Source organism: Pituophis catenifer, unplaced genomic scaffold (assembly GCF_029215685.1).
Source record: "Pituophis catenifer annectens isolate HBS135680 unplaced genomic scaffold, rPitCat1.0.hap2 SCAF_1, whole genome shotgun sequence".
Classification (NCBI taxonomy): Eukaryota; Metazoa; Chordata; class Lepidosauria; order Squamata; family Colubridae; genus Pituophis; species Pituophis catenifer.
This window is the reverse complement of record NW_027256881.1, coordinates 292,122,301-292,140,304: the sequence shown is the minus strand read 5'-3', so window position 1 is coordinate 292,140,304 and position 18,004 is coordinate 292,122,301. Positions and strand designations below refer to the sequence as shown.

The window sequence follows — 18,004 nt, the reverse complement described above, 5'->3', positions numbered from 1 at the left end:
AGTAAAATTTATATGATTTTTGATGCATTCCATCATATTAAAGATAAATAATCGAGAAGGGCTTGGAACCACTGAAATCATGAAGAGCTGTCAAGAACAGATGACAAAATATTACAGCTTCTTACAGTATATATCATAGTTTTACTTCACATCAAAATGACTTGATGATCTACTGAGATTTAATGATCTACTGTATAAGAGAAGAAATATGTATCTAAGATAGTCCCAGAAAATTGCTGAATTTTATCAGCAATATATGTGGTTGGGAAAGTGCTTTCACTTTTTAAAAAAAATATTTAAGAGTATATTTTCATGATGAATATATAGGAAATTTGCGGTCTAAAATGTCTCTATATCTGAAACTGTAGAAGTTATATTTGTAGCTTTATGGAAAGAGACATAGTTAATTATGAGCATCTCAACTAGTGACTGCATTACTTTTGATTTTTCTGGGTTAAAACTAATAATAAAAAATAATGCTTAAATATTGTGTATAGTTGAGATAAAGTCTCAATACTATCCATTTACAGTTTCCTGAGTGTGGCTTCTATGGGATGTACGATAAAATCCTGCTTTTCCGTCATGATTCAACTACTGAAAATATACTCCAGCTGGTGAAGTCAGCTGCCGATATCCAAGAGGGTGATCTGGTGGAAGTTGTCTTATCAGGTAAAATACTTATTTGTATTCCTTTTTCCTGAAAACTTTAAATATATTTTGAATATATTCAAGGTCCACTAATTACGTAGGGGATAAAAGAGGGGAAGTAGGTGGTATACTGTCCTTTTCTGCAGTGTAAGAACAAGTAAGAATATAAATCCTAAATTGGAAAGATTTATTTGTAATGTACTGTAACAAATGCACAGTCATGTTAAAGTGAAAAGAACAGTTCAGAAAGAGGTGACTGCATGTAGCAACTAACATTTCTAACAAGGGAGAACATTTAGCCAACTAGAAGTCCATTCTTCTGTGAGAAAAGGTCATTTCTTTTAAAATTGGAATTAGAAGCTAAATATCCAGAAACAACTTTTCCATATAAATGTCTACTGCAAACATGTTCTATATGGGGCTGCCCTTGAAGCTTCAGTTGGTTCAGAATGCAGTGTTGTGGCCCGTTGGTGGCCAGCAGATCTGGCAGCAGAATCAGACAGTGAGGAGGTTGGGGAGGAATATGGGCCAGTCCTTGGGGCTGGGGAAAGCTCGGACGAGGGCTCTGCATCGGAGGCAGAGCTAAACAGCAATGAGGCAGAGGAACAGCTGTAGCCTGTTCCCAGTGTGTGCATGTGCAGAGCTGCCAGAAGACAAGAACAACTCAGAAAGCAGGGTCGATTTGGGAATAAAGCCACACCTTGAGGTAATTGGCCCCTCCCATAGGAAACAATAGAGGAGCGAACGGGGAGTGGGCTTTTGCAGGAAACAATTTGTTCATTCTGTGACTCTGAGAGACTCTGTGCCAAGTTTTGCCTTGAACTGCATTTGGAAATTAGTTATCTGGCAGCCTTCCAAGCAAGATCAGGTCTATGTTTATAAATATTCCTTTGAAAAACTGTTTGGACAGGCCTTGCTGACTGTGAATGAAAGGAATTCACAGTCGTGTAAATAAAAGAGGTTTTGCTGGGACCAAGACTCTGCTTCCTGCTTTTTAAGGGAGCCTAGGTCAGAACATGCAGTGGCATGAGCAGCAATGGATATGCCTCAGTATGTATGACATATCTTTCTTTGAAAGCTGTATTGGTTGCCAGTTTGCTTCCGGGTACAATTCACACTGGTGTTTGTTGACATGGCTTAGACCTAATTACTTGAGGGACTGCTTATCTCCCCTACTATCTGCCTGGCCAATTCAATCTTGTAGAGTTTGTGCATATTAAACAATGTCATCCATCAAGACCCTGAAAGTGCACATTTTGTATAGCAACACCTGCCCTCTGGAAGAAAGTTGTCCCAGGATTTAGATGGTTCTGATTCTGCTGTTGTTTAGAAGAAGACCTGGGTCTTTACCTAAACATTTGGCAAAGGCATATGAGACCACTTCAGTCCATCTGTCTGCCATGCTTGCTATCTTTTATCTTTGGTTGATTTTATTGCAGATTCTTTAATGGCTACCCAGAGTCATTGGGAGTTGCGTGTCATTCAGGTTTAATGAATTATTAATATTATTATTATTAAGTGAGTCATATAAAGATTGTAAAGGAATGAATACTGATGCGATGAGGAAAATTCACCAACAATCATGTTAAAATGATGGATATAATAGGGAGCCTTTGAGGGCTTTATATTGGGACAGGGAGTTGGCTAAAGAAGGTTGCTTAATTGTTTTTCAACCAAATGAAGTGATAAGTATTGTCACATGATTAAATGTTTGATACCAGGGACAATGTCTTGCTGTCAAACCACATGAGAAGAAAAAATTCTTTCTTTCACAATTTGCAAAAATCAAGAGTTTAATTGGTACATAATATATGATTGTAGTATAGCCAGTTCTACAACATCCACTCCGTAAGTTCTTTTGAGTTATTTCCAGATAAATCTGTCTATTATTGTATTTTGAGTGTAATTGTTTGCAATATAATGAAATGTAGTCAAAATCTAGATAAGGCATTTTCCCTTAGTCATTTTTGAGCATATTGTGAAATTTAAGCAATAAATTTAGGAAAGTTGATTCTACTTATGTTTATGACATATAATGGGATGCAAGACATTAAGGCATTCAAATAATATGAAAAATATGTTATTTTAAAATATCCACATTTTGATGTAGAGGTATCTTTTCTTTTTCTACCAAACATTGTACTATGTAAAAGATTTTTATATCCTGAATTTGACAGATCCCACAGGGATAAGCTTCTTCTTCTTTTTGAAGAAAAAAAGAATAGTGTGCTCTATAGTTATTAGCACATTTTAGTAAAGTTGGTTCAGAACTCATGTTTCTTCATATATCTGGTTCTTTTTTGTTCAGAAAGGAAAAGTACATTTAAAATGATGTTCTATAAATTTGAATAGGCATTCAATTTGAGATGATGTCTTCCCTGGCATGTAAAATTACAGGTTTCTTATATAATGTAAAAAAGTAGAACGCCAGAGATATTTTCACAGGTTTGTTCCATCAGGCATTAATAGATTAAAACTTTTTTTAAAAGTCAGATTGATGCCACCTGCCAGTGAAATTCACAGCATCACATAATTGAAAGAAATGAAAACTATTATATAATAGTTTTACTCAAAATCTTAAATTTTATACCAGCACTGATTCAATATAAAATTACATTTTACAGATTTATCCTTGAAGGCACATGGGAATCATTGCATATCAACTTAATGTAATCAGAGAGAAAATGAGATATTTCATACAGGCATTTTTCTTTAGAAGAGAAACTGGTTAGAAGGGATTATTGAGCTTTGGCACACAATTCTAATAAGGACTCTTTTTTTTTAAATCCAATAATGGAAAATGATTTTTTTTAGTCCTTTTCTGCATTTGAGTGCTAGATTGGACCATGTGAAATAACATCACACAAGTAACTATCTAGAAGTAAGCTGAACATTTTAAATTGTTCAAGGTATAATCCTCTAATGAGCAAATCTGATCTGAGATTAGTCTGAGAGTATGAAATGGAAAATAGTACTTAATAGTTTTTTAGGGTTAGTAAGCATACCATTTACAACTTATCTATAGTCACAGTACAACAAATCTGGTATATATGGTACAACCATATATCTGTGATGGCAAACCTATGGCACGACTGCCAGAGGTGACACGCAGAACCTTCTCTGCTGGCACACGTGCCGTCGCCCCAGGTCAGATCTCCTTGGCGTTTCTTTTGTGAGCTTCTGTTTCCCTGCAAACGACGAAACAAAAGCTCACGAAAGAAAAATATCTTACCTCTTGCTGTGCTGCTTGTGTTGGGATGCCCCACCTCCCACCAGCCAGCTGGTCTTTGGGTCTCTGCTGCGCATGCATGCATGTCTGGGCATGTCTGTGCATGCGCACATTCTCGCGCGCACCGTTCAGTTTGGGCATGCGTGCACACACAGTTTGGGCACTCGGTGTCTAAAAGGTTCACCATCACTGTCATATATTACTTTTTATAAGTTTCCTATGATGTTATTCCTATGCTGTCTAAAAATCTACATTTCTTTAAAAAAACCCCATTCTTCCATATACTTCCAAGAATGTAGTAATCATTCTTATATGGAGGAAATGTAGCAATGATTATTGTATGGAAGAAGAAATAATAAATTATTCACCCAAATCCACATTTTGACTCGAGTATAAGGGTATGTGTATGCTGACAGATTTTAAAAAATCATTTTATTAATTCTACCTGTGTTTCAGTTTGTGATTCAGATTGTGATTCAGATTATGTCAAACCTCTATGAATCAAATTAAAGGCAGACTGTAGGTAATTAGATGATATTTATGAGGTTTTCATAAACAGAGAAGATGGAAATTGCAGGAACCTTGGGTGGGGGTGACCATGTCATATTGGAATTCAGTATAGTGCAAACACAAGCAATAGAACATAATGATATCAGAGTTTTAGATTTTAAAAGAACAAACTCAGAGAAACCTTGAGAAACTGAAAAATATGGTCATAAAATTCCACTCCAGCACAATATCATTGAAAAAGAAAAACAAGAAATCCAAGAAGAAACCAGCATGGGTGCACAAAGATCTCTCTGATAAACTGAAAGACAAAAAGGATAAGTACAAAAATATGGAAAGAGGGACACATAAGAAAGGCAGAATATCAGCAGATAGCCCAGGGCTGTCAAACTCGCGGCCCAAGGACCAGATGCGTAACACGCTGGCCACACCCATGCCGGGTTTAGCGAAGGGGAAAAAAGTCAGGATACCATCATGACACCATGACGACGTGAGTGTGACACCCCTGAGATAGCCAAAATCTGCAAAAATGAAGTCAGCAAAGCAAAGGCTCAGAATGAACAAAGACTTGCAACAAAAGTCAAAGATAATAAAAACAACAAATAACAAGAAAAAAAAAATCAAGGAGACAATTGGTCCACTAAAGATAGAAGATGGGAAGGAAATAACAGGCAGTAGAGAGCAAGCAGAGCTTTCAATCTTCACACAAAAAGAAACTATAGCCCAGGCTACCAAAAACATAACTGTAAAAGACAGATAGAAATAAAAATTAAAATAAGCAAGAAAATTATAATAGAACACCTGTCTGATCTTGATGAATATAAATCACTGGGATCTGATGGATTATATCCCAGAGTTCTAAAGGAGTCAGCAGATGCCAACTCAGAACCATTGTACCATATCTTTCAAAAATCCTGAAGAACTGGGAAACTACCTGAGGACTGGAAAAGAGCTGATGTTGTTCCTATCTTTAAAAATGGAAAACAAAAACAAAAAAACCAGACTCAGGAAACTATAGACCAATCAGCCTAACATCAATACCCAGGAAGATACTGGAAAAGATAATAAAAAAATAGATCTCTGAACATCTAGAAACAAATAAAGTAACAACTAGAAGTCAGTACTGGTTTGTTAAAAACAGATCATGCAAGCCAATCTTATTTCTTTCTTTGACAAAGTGACTAAATTAGTAGAATATAGGTTGTTGTACAATTGTTGTTGTTGTTGTTGTTAGTTGCGAAGTCGTATCTGAGCCATCGTGACCCCATGGACAATGTTCCTCCAGGTCTTCCTGTCCTCTACCATCCTCTGGAGTCCATTTAAGATCACACCTACTGCTTCAGTGACTCCATCCAGCCACTTGTTCTCTGTCGTCCATTTCTTCTTTTGCCCTCAATCTTTCCCAGCTTTAGGCTCTTCTCCAGCGAGTCCTTCCTTCTCATTAGGTGGCCAAAGTATTTGAGTTTCATCTTCAGGATCTGGCCTTCTAAAGAGCAGTCAGGGTTGATCTCCTCTAGGACTGACCGATTTGATCACCTTGCAGTCCAAGGGACTCCCAGGTACAGCCATTTAAAACAAATTATTCCAAAATGGAAGTATATTTATTGTGTAACATATTTAAAAAATCAAATTGAATGTGGCATAATCAGTCTTTTTCTGATACCTATGTTTATATAGCATGCTTATTGATGATGAACTTTAATATGGTCCCATATTTTTCTAGTTTCACTTCTTGTTCTGAGCCATAAGCTGTAGGTACACAACCTGATAGCTATAAACTACATTTTGTTGATTTGTAGTTCATTGTGTCATGTGAAAACAATTGATGTGCAACAAATTGAAAGTTCTTTGTATATCTTGGATTCCGGCATAGCAGCTTAACCATTTTGATAGAATGTAGAGGATGACAAGCCAGGAATCTTACTGCAAGCCTGACAGCCAGTTGTGGTGAACTTCATTTATTCATGATTATTCATTGTCAGTTGATATTTCTGAACTTAACCATAATGGTTGAAGGCTGTGACTAACTAGGACGCACATTCCAATGAGGGCAACTGAAATGGATTGTTAGTGTGATGTGAGCAGGGACATTACAGAGGATATTGTCAGCAAGAGAAAACAAGAGAAGATACTTTTGTTGACAGGATGTGCTTAGATCTCCAGAAGTATTTCACATGCAAGAATACTTGCAACTTCACATTTTTTAATTTTTCTTTAAAATGCCTTGTCCCTCTCATATTTTGTGATGACAGACTGTTTTTGGAATTTTATAGACCTCCTGATTTATTTAAGAGTACCTAGACCTTACCTCTCTAGGAACAATATGTCTTGCCATTTACTTGGCCATGCCCTTTTGAACAGAACAAAAGATTATGACTCAATCAAGCCTCAGAGAAACAAGAAGAAACAGGGTGGGTGAGTTACATTTGACAAGTTTGCATTGAAAATGATCTTAATTCAAGGAGGATTTCAGTTCACCTCTTTTCAGACAGGGACATTGATAGAGGAAAATGGTATAAGAAATATAATGGTTTGCAGTCAATATAATAATAAAATTATTTCTCAAATAAGGATTCATGATATGTTGTAACCCTCTTTAGATAAAACTAGACAACCCATGATTTGTTGGGTCATCATTTCAGAGATATTTCTTTACCTAAAGAATGAAACAGAATTTAATGTGCTGGCTTTTGTTGCACCCCTTCAGGAGACAGACCCACTTCCTAAGCCCACACAATGTTAGAAGGAAGAATTGCTTCTGCAAGTTTTGACAGCAAGGCAGCAGAAAACAGCAGTCAGATGTAGATAAGGACTTAGGTGAGAAATGCGAATTCAAAGTCAGCAGTACAAAGTCAAGCAGATGATTTATGATGCAAGCCAGGATGTAAATAACTGGATATCATGAGTCATGGTATGGTATGCAAGCCAGATGCTGCAGTTGCTTCTAGCAAGGGAATAATGTTTCAGTGAGGCTTAGATCCTTTCCCTGCTTAATATGCACAGTTGTTGTCATACTTCGCTGATGAGTGCAGTGTTTTGCTGCTTGTTCCTGAGTTATACCCTTTAGAGAAGTGCAGAGATCCTAGAAGGGTTTGCTTGGGAACGGGGGAAGTAAGTGCTGGAGCAGCCCATGTTGCAGCTAAATCAGACTCCTAGGGCATGACACTTAACAACCATAGGTGGGCAAAAATGCATTGGGAGTGGGAATGATTTCTGACTTCCTGCTGGCTTCCCCATTGACTATGCTTGTAGGAAGCTGACAGGGAGTGTTCCTCCCTTCCTCCTTCCATTTTCCCTTTCCAGATGGCAGGTAAGTGGCTGCTGCCAATTGGAGGAGGGAGGGAGGGAGGGAATGTGCAAGTAGTTGATGCAGTGCAAACACAGAAGGTCTGGCAGATGGTGCACGGGTGATAGAGACTTACCCAAGTAACCTGGAACCTTCCCTTCCTGGGTTCCCCATTGGCTTACTCCCCCAAGCACTGATTTTATTAGTGGGAAGGTGTCAAGGAGCATCATATCAGTTCCCTTCCAAATGAATTATTGTTGGGGATATGTTAATTAAACAAATTATTCAGTAAAACATTACAAGTGTATTAGTTTTATAGTGGAGTATTAGTTAGATTTTTAAGGTTTATGTTTTAGCCACACACTTAAGGTAAAACAACTAAAAATGTTCAAGGAAAAGAAATAATAAAATAAATTGAGGACTATAGTAAAACACAGTGTATAATTCAGCAGAAAGCTCTTCTAAATTGCTCATAAATAAGGCATAAAAGTGATTTACTGCAGTTTACCATTCAAATGAATGGGAAGAAACAATTGCACTGAAATCCTAAATATGTTTCTAATCCGAAGTGGGTTCTAAGGGCTTAGTGATGCTTAATCCTCAGTAATGAGAATAGATTTATGGAATTAGTATTCTGCTAGTGTGAATTACGCTGGTATGATTTAAACTAGAGATTTGAGATTCAAGACGGGCCTTATTTAAATTTATAATTCAGATTAAAATGCTGTTGTTGTTTTTAAAAAGATCCATAGGCTGTGATAAGGAAGCATCAAAGCACCTGCAATTGCTTCATCTTTTGAAATAGAAGGAATGAGAATAGCTAGGGCAATGAATTTGTTAGTTGAAATAGGTCCTGCAGTGTGGCAGTGGATGTCTTCCCATTTTCCTCTTTAGTTTTTAAAAATATTCTATCTGCACCTCTTTTCAGGCAGGGATGTGAAGGATAGTACAACAGCTTCTGAATTGCCCAGCAAAGAACCTAAATTATCCTGAACTAATGCAATGAGTTCTATCCCAACTGAATACCAAACCCTTTCAAAAGCTGTTTAAAAGGTATGCTGTAATTTTCCTGTTTTCTTTTCTAGGATATTTCACTTAAATTTGTGTGGTAGTATAGCTGAATGTTGACTTTTTTGGGCTTGGCTTTGTTACCTGGTAAGGTTGGTCCCTCTGAGAGGGACCTTTCATCAGTGGTAGGGTTAGGCTTGTGCCTTACTGGCATTACTGTATACAAATTTCCCCATTTGTGTTCATGAATGTGCTTCTCTGGAGTAATCTGATGGAAGCTTTATGGTATCAAAGCAGTCCCCTTGCAGCTTTGCACATCCCTTGAAAGCATACATTCAAGTATGGACAAACTGTTTTTAAATTTTCACCCTGGAATATTGCTGAGGAACTTTAGAATTACATTTTTGTTAAATAAAACTAGGTTAAAATATCAAGCGCATAGCTTGCATTAGAAAAATATATAGGGCTGGTTAACATAAGATTAATCTTTGTGTGATTCTCAATTGCTCTTGGATTATATGGAATAATATTTCATAGATATGTTTCCACGTGAATTTCTCTGATCACGGTAGTACATTTTTGTTTACTCCTGTGACAATTAAAATTGCATTACAGGTATATTTATGGATTATTGGTTCACATAGTTCACTTCTAAATGAATTTTTTGTATTTGTGCTCAAATTATTTTAAATGTAATGAAAGCTTATTTATAAGTATCAAAAGCATTCTTCTTTGGTCTTCATCCTACTTTAATGCTGGTTTGAATTGCTCATTTGTGAGGAAGAAGCACTCTGCATGCCTTCCAATGCACTGCTACAGGTTGCAGCTGAAAAAAAAAAACCTAGATTCCTCTTGAAGCCCTGCTCACTACACACCCTACATAATGGGATATATTAATAGGAAACATATTTGATTGATTTAACATTTTTTTGAGTTGTCACTTTTGTTTGGGTTTAGCCCTCAAGTCTATTTACTCATTCTGATTCTATGTCAAGAATAGGAGTTGTGATAATCCCATAATTAATCTGCAGAGAGCCTTGCTGGACAAACAGTGGTTTTAATAAGATATATGTTAGTTATTTCCAGTGGTGGGATTCAAATAATTTAACAACCAGTTCTCTGCCCTAATGACTGGCTGGGTGGGCGTGGCTATGGTGGGTGTGGCCAGGGCTATGTGAGAGGCAGCACTCAGCCTTTTGCACCTGTCTGGGAGCAAAAACAGGCCATGGGGAAGAGACGCACCGCACCCCCCTGTGTCCCGTTTTGGGCCTAGGAGGCCTCCCTGAAGTCTCCTGGGAGCGAAAATGGGCCATGGGGGTGGGGCACGGCATGCTCCCCTGTGCCCTGTTTTGGGCCTGGTAGGCCTTCCTGCCCTTACCTGGGAGCCAAAATGGGACATGTGGGGACTCCTGGAAGGGGTAGGGCTAGCCAGCAATTTAACTACCAGTTCTCCCAAACCAGCCCGAACCGGCTGAATCACACCACTGGTTATTTCACCATCAACTGACTTGGAATATTAGGATGAAGGCTGTATAATAATAAAATTGTTACAGTAATGGAGGGTGCAGTATTGGGTATATTATATATGCAGTATAATTCCTATTATGTTTACTTATGAGTAAATTTGAATGTCTGTTAAAAACACGTAGGTGTATAGAGCTAAACTAATATGTTTGTATACTGTATATATCTGAATATGTTCTGAAAATGATCCTGTGTGTTGAAATGAACAAAATTGTACATCAAAAGAAGAAACTAAATGTTCATATTTTAGTTGTTTATGGCTTCTTGTTTAATAACAAAAACAGTTTCAAAACAAAACTAAAGCAACTCCTTGTTAGTTTAAGTCAAATATGCTATCTACAATATCAGAAGAAATTAATTGGTGAAGGCCATGACATTACCCATATAACCAAAGTGGAACCCTGGAAAAAGCAAGCTATTGGTTGATTAGAAGTGATATCCTCTTCACAGGGGAAAGAAACTCCTTAATCCCCAATGCCTGACCATATTTGGAGTATACAGGTAGTTTTCACTTATTGACCACAATTGGGGCAGGCAACTCTGTTGCTAAGCAATGTGGCCAGAAAGTGAAATGTCATGTACCACATCCAACTCATGTTACTTCCAGTCATTAAGTGAATCACTTGTGATTTCCCCATTGACTTTGCTGGTTGGAAGTCAGCAGTGAAGATTTCAAATGGTAATTATGTGACCATGGATATGCTGTAATGGTTGCACCTTGAGAACCATTGTAGGTTTCCTTTTTCAGTGTCATTGTGACTTCAAATGGTTGTTCAACACATGATAGATTAGTGAGGGCCACCTGCATTCCCTATATATGGTACATTTGATACATCATGGTAGCATACAAGCCAATATATAAACCAAACCAAAACTAATATTTTAATCAAGGAATTAACAAGTAGAAAATCACACTCCCACAAATACTGGTAGGGCAGCCCACTGCACCTAAACAGGGAACAAATCTGACACTCATTAATATCAATAAAGTTGCCTTAGTTGGTAACTAGTCTGAATTTGTTTTCTGAGGAGATATCTAACTTACACAAAGTTAGATGTCTTCTCAGAAAACAAATGCAAATGATGCAAAACAAACGCATTCTCCTCAAAGTGATCTTGCAGTTGTCCTAGAAATAATTATTTCTTAGCCCTTCAATTTATTCACACTATCCTCGATTTAGTTGTTGACCTAAACATTTTTTATTCCATTAGGCCAGCAAGTTTGTGTTCTGTGAATGGATTTGCCTCATATAAGTCAGGGATGAAATGCTGCTTTTTCCACCTTTCTGGCTGAAATGATTTAATCCTTCCATCTTCATTGGGACATAGATTTCTCGATTCTTTCTTAATTTCTAGAAATAAGTAGAAAAGAATAGAATAACAGAGTTGGAAGGGACCTTGGAGGTCTTCTAGTCCAACCCCCTGCTTAGGCAGGATATCCTACACCACTTCAGACTGGTTATCCAATCTCTTCTTAAAAACTTCCAGTGTTGGAGCATTTACAATTTATGAAGGCACATAGTTCCAATGATTAATTGTTCTAGCTGTCAGAAAATTTCTCCTTAGTTCTAAATTTTTTATCTTCTTGATTAGTTTCCACCCATTGCTTCTTGTCCTGCCCTCAGGGGCTTCATATTTACAATATTGTTTAGGATATGCTTTTATTAAATAACCTCAAAAATATTTCTATAGCTGCAGAACAATTTGACAACTACTTTGGGAATGCTAAGTAAACTGTTCTACATACTCCACTCATTATTATTATCCTCCTGAAACTGTGAATCTTTGTTTTGCATTTCAGTTGAACAAAAGTCTTCAAATGTATACTCCTTTGCCAGAATGACTCAAGTATTCAGTTGTTTAGATGAGCAATAAACAGTGATAAAATAAATGTAGCTCTTAAATCACCATCTTATAAAATCTTCAATTATCTTTTATTTCACCAGCTTCTGCAACTTTTGAAGACTTTCAGATTCGGCCACATGCTTTGTTTGTCCATTCCTACAGAGCACCAGCCTTCTGTGACCATTGTGGAGAAATGCTGTGGGGGCTTGTACGTCAAGGACTTAAATGTGAAGGCAAGTGAAAAATCTACCTTTACGTATATTGCATGCTTCAAAATGTACTGCAAGTTTTATAAACACACACGTGTGTGTGTGTTCAAGAAAATGTAATGGTGAAATTTTGGAAGTACAATAGATATGTTTGCATGTATGGAGAAAAGACATACTTTATTGTTAAATGTGATTGTTGAGAAAGTAAGATCATTTATCTGGGTAGGACCTAAGTATTGGATCCATTAACTTTCCATATATGCTATTTAGCTCATTCAGTAGAAGCAATTAAGTTTATTCTCAATTCAGTCTAGTTCTAGTTCCAATCCATCTTTGTCATTCCATTCAGGCTTTGCCTACCATAGAGAAACCATAAGAATATAGAAAGTTACCTTATAGTTCATCAAATTATACTATGTGCAACAGAGGTGATATTCAGCTGGTTCAAACTGGTAGTAATGATTCTGCGCACCGGCAAATTGCCCCGTTGGCAAATTGCCCAGCTGCCCCACTCTGCCCTATATATCTTGCCTTCACCACGTGGCCCAGCTACTTTCCTCACCTTGCCTCTGTGCCTCACCCGCTGTGCTTAACAAAGGTAAGCATGCCACCTGCTTGCCCTTTGCCTTGGGTCAAGGCCCAGAGAAGCGCCATTCCCTGGCTCTGGCCTTGCCTGAGAGCCTCCGCCTGCATTGGCCGGGTTAGGGGACATGCCATTCCCCCGCTCCAGCCTTCCCTGGAGCCTCCACCTGCCTTGGCTGGGGAATGCACCATGCCCCTGCCTTGGCTGGGGAATGCGCCTTGCCCTGGAGTCTCCGACCATTCACTGTTCACCTCGGCCAGGTCGAGGAACACATCATTCCCTGGCTCCGGCCTTGCCCCAGAGCCTCTGCCCGCTTGCCATTTCCCTCGGACAGGTCAGGAAATGTGCCATTTCCCCACTCCGGCCTTGCCCCGGGTTCTGCCCACATGCTGCCCTCTTCTGGCGTCAAACTACGCCCCCCCGGGCCAAAGCAATTTATTTGGTCTGCAGCCTGCCGCACTAGGCCAAAGGGCTGTGGAGGGGGGGTGTATTTGGCATGGGCACAGGAGGGCTGAAGTGGTTTGGGAACAGACCTGTAAGCGAAGATCTTGCAGCAGCTTCTTCCATCCCTTGCCGAGCCTTGGTTGCTCGCGGAGATGCTCCATGTGCTCTCTGCATCAGCAGCTGCTTCTCTCTACTGCTGCTCTTCCTGGGAGAGCGTCTTGTGCAATTTAGCAGCTGTGAACTGCTGCCTTTCTCTAAGTCCCATCTGGAAACCATTGTGGAACTGAGAAGCAGCAGCCATGTTGAATGCTGTTTCTCTCAGCCGCAGCACTTTCTGGATGGGACTTAGAGGAAAGCGGTGGCTCACAGCTGCTAAATTGCACAAGATGCTCTCCCAGCAGTGCGGAGAGAAGCAGCTGCTGCCCCGGAGAACAGAGATGGAGGAGAGCAGGTCCTGAAAGACTGCTCAGTCAAGCGTCGCTGCATGGTGGAAGCCGTATGCATGTGCATGCTTGGGAGCCATAGGTACTTGCATGCGCAGAAGCCATGCGCATGCACAGAAGGCGCATGCACACATGCATGTGTTCACATTTTCGGTGAACCGGTGGTGAATTTATTTGAAACCCATCACTGATGTGCAAAAGAGCTGTCCAAGATTTTATTTCAAATAATAGTCTTTTTTCCGGTTTCTCTGATGAAAAACAAAGAGAGGGTGAAGAATTCCAAGTTCCAAATAAAAAAAGTTTTTATTTGGCTCAACATGTTTTGAAAAATGTAGTCCTTTTTACTAGAATGACTTGCAATTTATATATAACAATATTTCTAAAAATGGTCAGTGTTCTTTATGTATATTCAAAATAAGTCAGTAAAGGTCTAAAACAGAATAGCCTCATCTTACAAATGCAAATCATTTACATGAAAAAGGAATGATATGTGTGTTTGCTGTACTTAGCTATTAAAGATAGGAATGTTGCTGTAACAAGTACAAGAATAGTTATCTACAAGTAACACAGACATTCTTAGAACATTTACTTCTATTGTGAATAAAAAAAGACAAAATTAAACACAGGATTGTTTTAACTTCTGGAATGTCATGAGCTTAATTGATTGGTGTACTCTATAAAACTGACCGATGTTGATAGCAGTTGTGGCAATTTGTAGTGCAAAGGAGAGCAATGAGCTGCAAGGGCAAACCTTTAAAGAGGAATATGTTTAAATAAAAAAAGTTACTGAATGTTTTTCTTCTGTAGTTAGGATTGTTCAGTACTAAAATCTATTTGTTATTTTTTTAAAAGTAATTCTGTCATATAAGCTCAGTAGGATTTCATTGCCCCAAAGCATAAATATGATTGCATTTTTCCCTAGAAGGGCTCCCATTTTGTATTTTTTATGATGTCCAAACCATCTCTAATTTTGGTCTTAAAAACTCCAGTTGTTTTGTCCATACAAGGTTCAGGACGGGGGCACTGAATGGCGTACACTGTGTGAGCTGGAACTTGTAGCAAGCATAAGTCAAGTAATAAAATACATTGAAAAGGTTGTTTTCTGTGTGCTTGCAAAATATGGGAAATTCTTGTTTACATAACATGGTCATTGCAGGACTTGCTGCTTCTCAGGGATATTTACCTTGTGGTCAGTGCCCTCCCCATCTTTTTCATCAATCCTTTGAATGGATAAAGACACTTATTTATTTATTTATTATTTATTAATCAAATTTCTATACCGCCCTACTCCCGAAGGACTCAGGGCGGTGAACAGCCAAGATAAAATACAGATAATACAAATATTAAAAATCCCTTAAAATTATTAAATATTTTGGCCGAAACACAGATTAAAACACCCAACTTCCTGCAAGGGATCATTAAATATGCTAACCTTGCCTGTTAGCTGGTTTCCCATAAACAACATATTTCATGCTGGTTCACAGAAGTTCATAGAAATGGGTTGAAGGGTAGATTTTGATGGTGATCAGTAAATTAGCCAGATTTTGGTTTAGCTTGGAAACTAAAGCTCTGTGATAGTAAAAACAATTTTATAATTACAGCTACTACAAGCAGAACAGGTTTTTTTTTTTTTTTACTACACTGATAAAGCATCAAGAAAGACTAAAGAAGAAAACAAGGATATTAGGAGCTGTGGTGACGCAGTGGTTAAAATGCAGTATTGCAGGCTGACTCTGCCGACTGCTAGCAGTTGGATCCTGGCAAGGTTCAAGGTTGACTCAGTCTTCCAAATGAGGACCCCGATTGTTGGGGGCAATATGCGGACTCTATAAACCACTTAGAGAGAGCTGTAAATCACTGTGAAATGGTATTTAAGTCTTAGTGTTATTGCTGTTGTCGAAAAGCTACATATTTATTTTACTTATTAAATATGGTTTTGAATTTGGATCACTTCAGAAAGAAAAAAAATCTGTGCTCAAGGGAAACTAATTAATATAAGGTGTGTTAGATCATCCCTAAGTGAAGAATCTTTTTCAAATCTAATTGCTTTTTTAATGCATGCTCTTGACAGCATAAATGGAGTCCACGTATTAAGAGATTCGTTAGCATATTCCAGAATATAAAAATTTGCTTTGATGAGAAGGACTGTGTTACAGAAACAAACCATGGAATATTGGTGAACCTGTACATTTTACTTTTCATGCTTATATAAAAATGCAAACTTAAAAAAGATAGTAGCCTTTTTATGAAGTTCTAGTATTCATTGCACTTGATTTCAATTTTTCCATCACATTATAATATGGAGTAATAGGTTTTTATGTTCTTTTCAGGATGTGGCTTAAACTATCACAAGAGATGTGCATTTAAAATCCCTAACAATTGCAGTTGTGTCCGGAAGAGGCGATTATCAAATGTTTCATTAACAGGACTTGGTAATATCAGAACAATGTCTGCTGAACTTTCGTCTATACCTGCAGATGAAGGACTCCAGGTACAGAATGTCTAAATGTTGAAAATAGTAGGTTGAGTAATGAATATATTTGAATATTTTTTTTCTAGGGTAGATGGGCTTTACGCATGCGCGTCCCAGAATAAATGCTTTTGGAATAACCAAACTCATTGTAGAAACAGCACAACAGTTTCTACAAATGGGGGGGGGGGAATCGGATCTTAGTTGCTTCTTATTTCTTCAGTATGGTAGAATTTTTCAAACTCTTGTATCAAACTGTTCCAGCAAGATAAACATGTTTGGGATCAAAAACATTCCTTAGGTTTTTTTTAGGTATGTGGAACCTTCTGCTCCAATTTTCTTCCATTCTTTTCTTTTGAACTTTGAAAAGTTACAGTAGTTCATTTCTGGTATTAAAGTCCAAACTGTAAATTACCTAACTATAATTTTCTGGATTTTTAAAAATAGCAAAGAACATCCAACTTTGCATGAACAGAATTTAATTTTTTTAATGAAAAAAAATTTCATCCCCCCCTTTTTTTTATTATTATAAGGGGCAGCAAGGAGAAGGAGGAAATCTATGTTGCTATCTGTGTTTACTTTGTTGGCAGATGAGTGCAATTGGGGGCAATCCTGAACTTGTTGATCAATTAATTTTATAGAATCTGTACACATTTTAAAAATGAATAATTGTGTAATGAGAATGCTCGTATTAAATAATTTCATGCAAGTTTCAGTTTGTTACTTTTTGTTCTAAGCTTTATATTTACTTTCTAAATAATATTGCTCTACATTTTTTTCCCCTTGTTCTGAATGTGGTCTTCATTTTCTAGATTCCTGTAAGCCCCAGTTTTGAGGTGGGTTTTTGTTTTTGTTTTCTCTTCTCTCTTTAAAATGTTATATCAAAACATATCAGGAATTTGGCCCTTCTAGTTTTGTTGTAAATTTCATATAAAACTACAGATAGATCATGATTCCTTAGTTCTAGACAATTGGAAGTTGTAATAATGATACAACTCCTCAGGGTGCCGTCAGCCAAACAATGTAGACGGGCGACCCCCAGGGGGAGAGCCTTCTCTGTGGATGCCCCTGCCCTCTGGAATGAATTACCCCTGGACATACGAAGGATCCCTGACCTCCACGCCTTCCGTCGTGCAGTGAAGACCCTGTTATTCCAGCAAGCCGCTCTGATGGGATAAATGATTTTAATTTGGTTTTAATGGGGTTTTAAAATTGGTTTTAAAATGAGAGTTTTAAATTTGGCCTATGATTTAATTATTTTTAATCTGCTTTTAAATTCTATTTTCTACATTGTTTTTATTATGGCTGTTCACCTCCCTGAGTCCTTCGGGAGAAGGGCGGTATATAAATAAAATAAAATAAAATAAAATAAAATAAAATAAAATAAAATAAATAAAATAAAATAAAATAAAATAAAATAAAATAAAATAAAATAATAAAATAAAATAAAATAAAATAAAATAAAATAAAATAAAATAAAATAAAATAATAAAATAAAATAAAATAAAATAAAATAAAATAATAAAATAAAATAAAATAAAATAATATAATATAATATAATATAATATAATATAATATAATATAATAATATAATATAATAATATAATATAATATAATATAATATAATATAATATAATATAATATAATATAATAAAACAAAATAAAATAAATAGTAGTATGATTAAAACATATATTCTCAGTGCAGAAATGAAACATTAAGAAACTCTCCTATAATTCCAGATGCATTATGCTGCACTATTTTAAGAGCACAGTGGAAAAGGCATATTTTTACCACGTATCAGCCAGAA

At 37.2% G+C, this 18,004-nt stretch overlaps 1 protein-coding gene across 2 annotated transcripts in view; it reads left to right on the top strand.

Annotated features, from left to right (window-relative positions):
- The window catches only part of PRKD1 (protein kinase D1), a 106,532-nt gene that overhangs the window by 49,620 nt on the left and 38,908 nt on the right, over positions 1–18,004 (top strand). Inside the window, exons 2-5 of one of the 2 annotated variants that reach the window (XM_070931364.1) lie at positions 531–669; positions 12,149–12,280; positions 16,057–16,217; positions 17,009–17,032. In XM_070931364.1, coding sequence (XP_070787465.1) covers positions 531–669; positions 12,149–12,280; positions 16,057–16,217; positions 17,009–17,032 — 456 coding nt within the window. The remainder of the gene's footprint in view (positions 1–530; positions 670–12,148; positions 12,281–16,056; positions 16,218–17,008; positions 17,033–18,004) is intronic. The other variant, XM_070931366.1, reaches the window with a different exon arrangement.